This window comes from Dasypus novemcinctus, chromosome 12, assembly GCF_030445035.2.
Source record: "Dasypus novemcinctus isolate mDasNov1 chromosome 12, mDasNov1.1.hap2, whole genome shotgun sequence".
NCBI lineage: Eukaryota > Metazoa > Chordata > Mammalia > Cingulata > Dasypodidae > Dasypus > Dasypus novemcinctus.
The window spans coordinates 71,669,259-71,681,368 of NC_080684.1; the positions used below are offsets into that span (position 1 = coordinate 71,669,259).

Sequence of the window (12,110 nt, forward strand, 5' to 3'; positions counted from 1 at the left end):
TCTCTCAATTTTTTGGAAGAATTTAAGCAGGATTGGTATTAAATCTTCTCTAAATGTTTGGGCGAATTCACCTCTGAAGCCATCTGGTCCTGGACTTTTACTTTTTGGGAAATTTTTGATGACTGATCCAGTGCTCTTTAAGTGTGCTTTGTTTTTGACTTCTTGTATTTCTTGGAGCATCAGTGTAGGTTGTTTGTGCATTGCTAGGAATTTGTCCATTTCATCTAGGTTATCTAGTTTGTTGACATACAGTTTCTCATAATATCCTCTTATGATCCTTTTTATTTCTGTGGGGTCAGTCAAAACTTCATCCCTTTCATTTCTGATTTTATTTATTTGCATTGTCTCTCTTTTTTTCTTTGTTAGTCTAGTGAGGGGGTTGTCAATTTTATTGATAGAAGCAGCTTAAGGTTTTGCTGATTTTCTCTATTCTCAGTTTCATTTATTTCTGCTCTAATGTTTATTATTTCTTTCCTGATTTTTGCTTCGGGATTGGTTTGGTGTTCTTTTTCAAGTTTTTCCAGTTGTTCAGTTAGATCTTTGATTTTAGCTCTTCTTTTTTAATATAGGCATTTAGGTCTATAAATTTCCCTCTCAGGACTGCCTTTGCTATATCCCATAAGTTTTTGTTTGTTTGTTTGGGATTTTTTTGAGGTACTGAGGCCAGGGAATGAATCTGGGGACCTCTTAAGTGGAAAGCTGGCGCTCAACCACTGAGCTAGATCAGCTCCCCTGAGTTGGTTTTCTTAGTTTGTTTGCTTGTTGTTGTTGTTTCATTTTTAGGAGACACCCAGAACCAAACCCAGGACGTCCCATGTGGGAAGCACATGCTTAACCATTTGATTGACATCTACTCCCTGTAGCCCATAAATTTTGGTAAGTTTTATCCTTATTTTCATTCGTCTCAATATATTTACTAATTTCATTTGCAATTTCTTCTTTAACCCACTGCTTATTTAGGAGTGTGTTGTTCAGCCTCCACACATTTTGCAGATTGACCTCTTTCCTGTCTATTACTGATTTTCAGTTTTATTCCATGATGATCTGAGAAGATGCTTTGTATATTTTGTCCTTTTATATTTACTGAGACTTACATTGTGACCTAATATGTAGTCTATCCTGAAGAAAGATTCATGAGCACTTGAGAAGAATGTATAAGCCTCTGAGTTTGGGTGTAATGTACTGTATATGTCTGCTGGGTCTAACTTGTTTATCATATTGTTCCTTGTCGGTCTTCTGTCCAGTTGTTCTATCTAGTGATATGAGTGGTGTGTTGAAGTCTCCAGCAATTATTGTAGAGTTGTCTGTTTCTTCCTTCAGTTTTGCGAGAGTTTGCCTCATGTATTTTGGGGCACCCTGGTAATCTGCATAGATATTTTTGGCTTTTTTTTCTTCCTAGTATATTGTCCTTTTTATTAATATATAAGGACCTTCTCATCTCATAATTTTTTGCACTTAAAGTCTGATTTATCCAATATTAGTAAAGCTATCCCTACTCTTTTTTGGTTACTGCTTGCATGGAGTAATTTTTTCCAACCTTTTAGTTTCAGCTGGTTTGTATTCCTGGGTCTAAGTCTCTTGTGGGCAGCATATGGATGGCTCATGTTTTTTTTATCTATTCTATCCACCTATATCTTTTGATTGGAGAATTTAATCTACTCACATGCAGCGATATTACTGTAAAAGCATTATTTGCCTCCATCATTTTATTCTTTGGTTTTCATAAGTCATCTTATTTTCATCTGTCTTTTTACTCTTTTGGTTATCCTTTCTGCTATTATTTCTCCTATACTCTCTTCCAAGCCTTTCTCTCCTTTTTTTCATTCAGGCTCTAATGCTACCTTTAGTATTTCCTGCAAAGGTAGTTTCTTTTTTATGAACTCTTAGTTTCTGTTTGCAAATATTTTAAACTTACCTTCATATTTGAAGGACAATTTTGCTGGATAAAGAATTTTCAGCTGGCAGTTTTTCTCTTTTAGTATCCTAATTGTATCATACCACTGCTTTCTCCATGGTTTCTGATGGAGAAATCCACACTAAGTCTTACTAGGCATTCCTTGTATGTGATAGTTTGCTTCTTCCTTGCTGCTCTCAAAATTTTCTTTTTATCTTTGATGTTTGACATTCTGAGTAGTATGTATCTTTGGGTTTATTCTGATTGAGATACACTGCACTTCTTGGACATGGAAGTTCATTTCTTTTGTGATGGTTGGGAAGTTTTCAGCTACTTCTTCTGCCCATTTACCCTTCTTTTCTCCTTCTGGAAATCCCATGACACATATGTTGTTGCATTTCATGTTATCCTTCAACTCCCAAGGCCCCTGCTAAATTTTTTCCATTCTTTTCTCTCCTTGTTGTTTTATTTCTTCAGTTTTAGCTGTTCTGTCTTCTGTATCACTTATTCTTTCTTCTTTCATTTCAAGTCTGCTGTTGTATGCCTCTGATGTGTTTCTTTTAAAGATTTATTTCTCTCTCCTTCCCTCCCCCCCCCCCCCACTGTCTGCTCTCTTTGTCCACTTGCTGTGTGTTCTTCTGTGTCTGCTTACACCCTTGGTGGCACTGGAAACTGCGTCTCTTTTTTGTTACGTCGTCTTGGCTGCATCAACTCTCTGTGTGTGGTGCCACTCCTGGGCGGGCTGTTTTTTTTCCATGCTGGGCAGCTCTCCTTGCAGGGTACACTCCTTGCACAAGAGCACCCCCACATGGGGGCACCCCTGCTTGGAATGGCACTCTTTGCCTTCCAGCAGTTCTGCACATGGGCCTGCTCACCACATGGGTCTGGAGGCCCTGGATATCAAACCCTGGCGGATGCTCTGTCACTTGAGCCACGTCCTCTTCCCTCTAATGTGTTTTTGATCTCACCTATAGTGTCTTTCCTCCATGAGTTATGCTACTTTTCTATTCAGGTTTTCAAATTCTTCTTTGTGCTAGCTCAGTGTCTTTTTGATGTCTGTAATATCTTTGGCCATATTGTCTTTCAGCCCAATAACTCAATTTTGGATATTTGTGTGCATCTCATTAACTAGTTGTCTCAAATCCTGTGTCTCTCCTGGGTCTTTTATATACTTCCTTTTCTTGGGCCATTTCTTCCATTTTCTTAGTATGGCTTGTAATTTTTTGCTGATGTCTAGGCATCTGATTAGGACAGTGAGTTTACTCAGATGCCCGGTTTCTCTCTCTTATAGGAATTTGTTGGTGGGAGGCAGTGTGTTACTGGTGTTCTTTGATTTTTGGTTGAACCTGTTCTATATCTTTAGGGATGTCCCTGTTAGTTGCTCAAAACTAGGCCCTGAATCCAGTTGCAGACCTGCTTCCTAAGGCCTTGGGGAGGGAATCCATAAAGGCTGGAAAAAGCCTTTCTTATTTTATTTATTATTTATTTGTTTTTAAAGATTTATTTTATTTATTTCCCCTCTCCCTTGCGGCTTGCTTGCTGTCTGCTCTCTGTGTCCATTCACTATGCGTTCTTCTCTGTTTGCTTGTCTCCCTTTGTTGCATCATCTTGCTGCACCAGCTCTCCGTGGGCACCAGCATCAGCTTTCTGAGGGCACGGGCCATCAACTCTCTGCAAGTGTGAGCTATTAGCTCTCCATAAGTATAGGCCAGCTTGCCTTCACAGGGAGGCCCTGGGTTTATGTCCCATATGGTAGATGGGAGCCTAATTGGCTGAGCCACATCCGCTTCCCTTTATTTACTTTTAATTTCTTCACTTGCACTTGTTTGGTCTGCTAGCAAATGGTGCTCTTTGGCAGCCCTGTCAGTTCAATGCCTGATCAAGGTATGTTTGCTGCAACATGTACGAGATGAATGTGATATAGGTTCCTGTGTGGAGGCTAAGAGCCTAGCAAATTGAACTTTCTGTGATGCAGTTCTCCAACCTTTGCTGGCAGCCTCCTTCATTTTCCTGGGTAGGAAATAGTTCCACTTTCCTCTGGGGCCTCAACAATCAGTCTTGGTCAGTAGAGAGGGAGATTGAGAGGGTCGGATCTCTTTAGTCCTTTGCTGTCTCCCAAGGCAAACCATGGAATGGCCCCATCCAGCTGGAACGGCTTGTGGGACACAGCAGACCAAATTTTTAGGTCAAACCTGAATCAGCCTTAGGCTATGTCCCTCTCTCTCACTTTCCTTTGAAGGTGGATCTCTGGGGCCCCCTTTGTAGCTCCTGGCCCTGAAGCCTTAAAATTCATAAGTGTCTATAGAGAGGATAGGTTGCCAGCAGTAGCAGCTGTGGCTTTCAACTTACAGTTTTGCCGTCACAGTTCTTTTCCTTTGTCTCTCTTCTGGGCTGTGTCCAGCCTTCCCCTGGTGTCCTAAGCCCTAAAAGATTTTTTCCAGGTTGTTTCTGCCTGTCCTTTTAACTATTTTTCTGGGAGAGAATGAGTCCCATGTCTTTCTAGTCTGCCATCGTCCCAGAAGTCTACCGCAAACTTTTGAAACAACACAAATTTATTATCTTACAGTTCTGAAGATTAAAAAGTTCCAGATGGGTATCATGGACTAAAATCAAGGTGTAGGTATGGCTGCATTCCTTCTGGAAGGTTTAGTGGAGAATCCTTTTCCTTGCCTTTTGCTCCTTCTAGAGGTCACGCATTCCTTGGTTTGTGGTCCCAGACAGCAATCTCATCTCTGATTTCTACTTCTATGGCTTTAATTCTTCCTCCTTTCTTCTCAAAGGACATTTATGATTACATTGGGGGCACCCCGATAATCCAGAAAAATCTCCTCATCTAAAAATCCTTCATTTAATCACACTTGCAAAATCCCTTTTGCCATGTAAACTAACATATCCATGGGTTCAGTGGACATCATCCTGCCTACCACAAGTGATAACTCTAAAGTCATGCTAATGACACTACTCTAGATAGAAAAATATATCATATACTTGTTTTTTGAGCATATGTTTAAAAAAATTATTTTTGTTCTTAGGCCTGAGTCTTCAGTATTCCTCCAATTGCTATAGTTCTTATTCTAAACCATTTCCTCACTGAGTCCCCTTTAAAGCATGGCTCTTAAGTTGTTTTTTTAACTGACATATGAACTGTTAGGTATGATACCCATTTTATAGGTTAAAGATCCTTGCTATCATGGGAAAAAGAAAAAACATGATGTAGATCTGGGCCATAAGCTCTTATGCCCCAAGGGCGAAGCAGATTACTTAAATGTATAAATCAGGCTGGATGTAAAAAAAAATAGTACTAGGACTGTAGTTACCTGGTGTTATTAGTCACAAGGTCAGCTGTAGACTGTGAGGCTCTCTAGGCTTTGCCTCTCTCCTCACGGTCAGCTATAGGCTATCAGGCAGTGACTCTGTCTCTTTCCCCAGGACTCCAGCTTAAGACTTCAGCATCAGACACCAACATCAAAACTCCAATGTTAAGAACTCTCCAACTCTGTCCTTTGCCATGCCTTTTATGCCCAAATGATGTGGCCCAATCAAAGCCCTAATCATAATTCAGTCATGTCCAGGTACAGATCGGATTACAAACATAATCCAATATCTATTTTTGGAATTCATAACTATATCAAACTGCTATAGCTGGCTAATGTATAGTTAGCCTAAAGTTATTCAAGGTAATATTTTTTAGAAGGCTTGTGAATGAACTTAAGACTGTGAGTTACAAGCTAGGTAATAGTTGATCTTTAGTTACATAAAGTACTGAAATATAAATTTCATGTACATTTTGTGTGTCTTTTCAAGTATTTGTTTTCTCACAAAGATTCATTTAGAACTCCTGGAGTGCATCATGAACTTATGTTTTAGAATTATCTTGTATATGACCATATGTTTCTTTCCAAGATAACCTGACCTGTTTCACTTGATAAGGAGTTCTTTGTCTATATTGCTAGGGAGGTAGGTACAAAGACTAAATGGTCCTATGAAGGACTTTATTAGAATATAAGACCTTACACACAGGAGAAATTTATACTGCCTTAGGTTAATCTGGAGAGCTGTAGAGGTAGATGGCATTTGAGCTGAGGTGTGAGAATTGGGCCTCTGGAAGAATTAACATTCAGTCTTATCCAGCTAAAAAAATTATACTTATTTGAAATAACATGTCACTTATTTCATTTTATCTTCTTGATTTTTTTATAGTTTTTGTCAATGAGTACTTGTGGAAAAGATGGCTGATATTAACCTCAAAGAAGTAACCTTAATAATACTTGTGGTGACTGCTTGTTATTGGAACAGCCTCTTTTGTGGTTTTGTTTTTGATGATGTTTCAGCAATATTGGATAATAAAGACTTACATCCATCCACGCCTTTAAAAACTTTATTTCAGAATGACTTCTGGGGAACCCCTATGTCTGAGGTAAGTAATTACCTCAGGTTTTAAAATATTCCAGTAATATATTACTTCTGATTCTTTCTTTATCAGCATTGTCATCATAGCAATTACAGATTTTTCCCAAAAATTTTATGTGAGATATAATATGTTTGTAATAAATTGGAGAGGAAGTAGATATGATTATCTTATTTAAAGCAGTACTTGATTCTTTCCTTGGCTGTGTACCTTGGCTTAAATCTTACAAAAAATAAAATGTGTGTAAAAGCCAAGTGTGTAGGAAAAGTAAGAGGTACAATGTCAATATATTTCTTGCTAAGTGACTTATTTCTCTTTTTTTCTCTCCATGAGTCAAGCAAAAGAGATGACTACTTGTGATATACTTAACAATTTCAAATTATGGTAACTTCAATATAAATAGATTAGACTTTAAAAGTATTACACAAATTGTCAACTTCTCTGCAGAAAAAATAAGTAATTTATTAAAAATTTAAAACGTCTGTCATATTTCTTACCTAGTAGTTATTTTGAATTTTGTATGAGAATCCAAAAGCTTAGCTCATTTTCATGAGGATTTTTTTTTTCCCTGCCAATAATTTATTTTGAAGGTCAGAGTTAAACTATGTTTTAGTTTGCTAACGGCTCTCAATGCAAACATACCAGAAAGGGATTAGCCTTTATAATGGGAATTTATTAGGGTAATACCTTACAGTTCCAAAGGCTGTGAAAATGTCCTAATCAGGACATGATCAGAGATGCTGTGTCACCAAAAGTCAGTTGCTGGCAGATCCTGGACTTTTCCCATGTGGCAAAACAAAATGGGTGGCCAGTCTCTGCCTTCTCCTTCAGGCTTACTTTCTCCCTAAACTAAGCTGTGGGTGATTGGATATATGGCTCTCCTCAGGCCTCATCTCTTCGGCTTCAGGCAGCTCCACTGATTCCAGCCTCTGGTGTCTCAGTGTTTCTCTCAGCCTCTCAGGATTTCTCTATCTTTCTGTAGCGTGGGCAGTCCTGGAGTCCTATCTCACATGGCAGAGTAAAAGCTTGCAGTTCTCCTTCTCTGCTCAGTTTATATAGGACTCCAGGAAAGGATGAAGATCTACCCTTGATCCCCTAATCTAATCAAAGGCCCTTAAGTAAAAAAGCCATCCAATCAAAAGTGATCTTAATCAAAAAGTTCCCTTAATTGAAAGTAATCAAAAGGCCCTACCACATACAATAGATGTACAGTTACAGGAATAGGTTCACTTTAAGAACAAGATTTTCTGGGGTCCACAAAAGACTCAAACAAGGAAAAACTAAAATTAAACCCTTCTCAACTTGGGATCATATAGATCGGATCCTAATTTTGCTTCTGCCATATATTAGCAATGTGAAACTGGTGGAAAGACAGCTTTTGATTATGGGTCATTTTCCTGGTAAGAATAATTCCTTGAGTATAAATAAATGAATTTAGCTCTCTATAGTGCCTGGCATGTAGATTCTGAATAAGTAGTTGTAGAAACAATATTAACACTCTGTGATAGTTTGTACCTCAGTAGTCATTCCTGGCCCCTTTTTCCCATCCCCAATATTTGGAAGCTTCTCAAGGGTAGCGTCAGGATCTTTAGTTCCTCTAGTTAAAAAGCATGTGGGAAATATTTTTTCTTTTTGAATAAATGGACTTTGTTTCCCTGCACACTTGTTCTCAGCTGGTTCTAGCCTTTAAAACAAAACTAAATTTTGATAACAAGGGGGGAAATGTTCCTATTATAACATCTATTATTTCTAGCTTGTTTATTCCCCAGCTCCCCTAACTCCAATCCCCAGAAATATGTAGCCTTTCCTCCATTTTATGCTAATATCTTTTGTGATTTTACTCATGATATAGAGATATTGACTTGAACGGTTAGCTGGCCAGATGGAAGGGCTTCATAAAAGTTAACAAACCATGGCATCTGTCAATGATATGTTTTGTTATCTTCTCAATTCTGCAGATTGGAAATTTATTTTCATTCAGACTGTCCATAAATGAGCAGACTCAGAAAAAGGCTTGTAAAAACAAATCAGACAGATTGGATGAGCAAATTAGAATAACAATATATTTATAGTGAAGATTATAGTTTCTTGATATTTTCTGATCTACATATTCTCTCCTTATAGTCAAACATGTTGGTAGGGAAAAATTATCGTAAGTCAGTTAGTTGTATTAAGGTTTCATATCATAAAGTTGCATGATTTTCCTGAAATAAGGGCTTTATAAGTTAGTTCAAAGATCTAATGGTTGGTGTCATCTAGTGATGATAGTCTGGAGGTGAGAGTGTGTGGGCATGTGTGTGTGTGTGTGTGTGTGTGTATACACCTTAATAGGATACTGTTTTAGTTTCCTGACTGCTAAAACAAATACCACACAATCAATTACCTTAACAGTGGAGTTTATTGGCTCACTGTTTAAGGGCTGAAAGACTTACTGCCTGCTAGGATCAGTATCATCTGGCCACGTAGCAATCTTCGGGATTCCTTGGTTTTTCTATCACACGGCAATGCACGTGGTGGCATCTTCTCCTTTCTCTTTCAGTTTTATTTACTTCCAATTCTTGCTTCTTCTGTGACTTCTTTCTCCATCTAATGTTTATTTTTACTCAATTTAGAAAGGAAAATTCAGTTAGGCCATACCTTAACTGAAGTAACATCTTAGATCCAATTACAATGGATTCACACTCACAGGACCATGGGTTGGGACCTGAACATGCCTTTTGTGGGGAGCATAATTCAATCCCCAACAAATAACACATGCCATGTGGATCTTAGAGACACATTTTGGGCTTAGGACATTCTCTTCTACACAGTGTTAGATGAGCATAGCCACTTTAGGAGGCTTTGGGCTCTTTTAGACCTCTCAGTGTTTCTCTTTTTTGTAGGTCCATTCTTTGGAGATGTATATTCTATGTATTCTATGGCTCACAACCCTGGCTAAACATTAGAATCCATGCAGGATACTTTAAAAAGTATATTATCAAGGCTCTGTTATTTCAGATAATCTCTCAGAGTGAAATATGGACATCTTTTTTTTTTTGGTCTTTTTTTATTTGTGCCTGTGTGTTTGCCTATTCATTGTTTTTTCGGGTTTTTTATTTCGGGGATGGGGAGTTGTTTGTTTTTTTCAAGTCATCCAGGTGATTCTGAGATGTAGCCAAAGTTAAGAACCGTTGAGCTCTCCCTGATAGGAATGAATAGGCGTGAGTATATATCTTTGTACCAGAGTTAGAGCAAAATATGGTAAGAGATGGGTAAGCAAATAAGCTGAGTGTGGATGTTCTTATATAAAACTACAAAAGTAAACAAGGTAATATATATCGTTGAACTGTGTTTTTTTGTTTGTTTTTCTTAAGTCTGGTTTGATAATATCTTTGAGTAAAAAATATTTCTGGTTAAATGTAATTTCTAATTTATTAAGCAATTCGGTGCTTAACATAAAATTTAATTTATTGCCAACAGAGAATACCACACAAAGATGTCTGTTCTTTCTTATTCTAAGAAAGCTTTGTTTTTTTATTGCTCTTTGGATAAGATTTGGGGATTTTGGGTTTAATATATTTGAATTTATACATTATGCAGATGTTTTTCATCAAACAAATGGACAAGACCTTTTTGAGTGTGAACTGAAATTGGTAAAGATTTTGTTCTTATATATCCTGAGTATTTGGCCAGCAGTTCTATAAACTCTCATAAAATATATTGGTCACAGATAGGACACTTTTTAAGGAAGCGCTGGGGATTGAACCCTGGACCTTGTATGTGCGAAGCAGGCACTGAGCCACTGAGCTACACCCACTCCACAGATAGGACACTTTTGAAGAGTCTCCTGTGTTCCAAGCAAAACTAATGCCACCAATATACCCTGCTTAAAAAATATATATATATTGAAGAGGAATTAATAGACAGATGTCCTTGTTACTATTAATTCTCCGACCAGAATATATTAAGGAGGAAATTACCTTATTTTGGGACAAAGGAAATAGGAAAACATAGATTATAAAGCAAGCTTTGATGTTTTACGTTACTCTTAAGGCATTTCATTGTTCTGTTATTTCTCAGCCAAATATAGAAACCTTCAGTAGTAAATACAGTGTTTAGATTATGTACCCTGAAGAACCAAGGTACTTTAATAATCAGTGATTATTTTCTTCTTTTAGGAGAGAAGCCACAAGTCTTACCGTCCTTTAACAGTATTGACATTTCGTTTAAATTACCTGTTGAGTGAACTGAAACCAATGTCATATCATCTCCTCAATCTAATTTTTCATGCTGTTGTTAGTTTGATATTTCTTAAAGTCTGCAGACTTTTTCTGGACGACAGGAGTAGTATGATTGCTTCTTTACTTTTTGCAGTGCATCCAGTACATACAGAAGCAGTAAGTAAAACTGTAAATTGTTGTTTATAAAGCCAACACATTGATTATAATGATACGTGTTTAAGAAAAAAATTTAACCATGACTTTAGTTCAAGTATTTGAAAACAGTTAAATTAGTACACCCTACATATACTTCTTGGTCTACATAGTCACATTGTAATACACAAAATATTTAAAATTTAAAACAATTTTGAAACATAAACATTTATTCAATCAAATAAGACAAAATCTCAACTTTAATAAGTTAAAATATAAATGAATATAATTCTTTCTTAATTTTTTCTTCATCAGTATGGATTTTAATATCATTTGTCAGCTTTTCAATGTTTGTGTTCCAAATGACAGAAAAGAGTCAATCAGGCAGATTTAAGTAAGGGGTGAAAAATATATCAAAATATATGCAACATGAACTGACATCCTTACAATTGATGAGACTAAATAGTTTCATATTGTCTGCTGCCCTGTGTTTCAAAATTGTGAGCTATCTCTGCTATTATATGACCATCAGCCCCTCCCTAGCAATACATACATATTCATACTACAATTATAATTTTCTTGGTAACGTTAAATTGCCTCCCATCTTTTTTTTTTTTAAGATTTATTTATTTATTTAATTACCCCCACCCCCGCCGGTTGTCTGTTTTCTGTGTCTATTTGCTGCATCTTGTTTCTTTGTCTGCTTCTGTTGTCGTCAGTGGCATGGGAAGTGTGGGCGGCGCCATTCCTGGGCAGGCTGCAGTTTCTTTCGCGCTGGGCGGCTCTCCTTATGGGGCATACTCCTTGCGTGTGGGACACCCCTGCGTGGCACGGCACTCCTTGCGCGCATCAGCGCTGCACATGGGCCAGCTCCACACAGGTCAGGGAGGCCCAGGGTTTGAACCACGGACCTCCTATGTGGTAGACGGACGCCCTAACCACTGGGCCAAGTCCGTTTCCCTGCCTCCCATCTTTGTTATTAGCTTTCAGTTTTAGACAAGAGTGTTTGTTTAAACTTGTATATATGTATAGGTTGGAGGCAGTGAGGTTGCCTCCCGCACTAACTATGTTGTACCATTTTGTGTCTAACTGAACATTTTTCTGTACATTTACAAGAACAATAGGTTTTTATAAATACTACAGTGAGTTTAAAATGCCTTAAAAGGAAAAGTTCAGGAGTTTTATATTTAAATTTCTCAAATTTAAAATGACTTTGAAAATAAATTAGTTTCAACCCTTATTTTATAGGAAGACAAGATTCATGGAGGTGAGATAATTTGACCAAGCAAGAATCAGAAAAAACCTCCTCTGATTTTAATACTAGTGTGTTTCTCACACACATATACACATACAACACTATATTGCCTCCTAAAGTCTTTAATATTTTTAATATAACCTCACAATTTCAGAAAGGAGTATAAATTAAGATTTTATCTCAACTCCAACTTAGAAAATA

The 12,110-nt window shown here is 37.3% G+C and overlaps 1 protein-coding gene across 4 annotated transcripts in view; it reads left to right on the forward strand.

Annotated features, from left to right (window-relative positions):
- Positions 1 to 12,110, forward strand: part of TMTC3 (transmembrane O-mannosyltransferase targeting cadherins 3) — a 57,424-nt gene that overhangs the window by 10,560 nt on the left and 34,754 nt on the right. For 2 of the 4 annotated variants that reach the window (XM_023589213.2, XM_023589214.2), the window contains 3 exons: positions 784 to 876; positions 6,095 to 6,311; positions 10,460 to 10,678. In XM_023589213.2, the coding sequence (XP_023444981.1) occupies positions 6,123 to 6,311; positions 10,460 to 10,678 (408 nt within the window). In that variant the 5' untranslated portion in view covers positions 784 to 876; positions 6,095 to 6,122. The remainder of the gene's footprint in view (positions 1 to 783; positions 877 to 6,094; positions 6,312 to 10,459; positions 10,679 to 12,110) is intronic. The other 2 variants (XM_004459838.5, XM_012525668.4) reach the window with 1 other exon arrangement.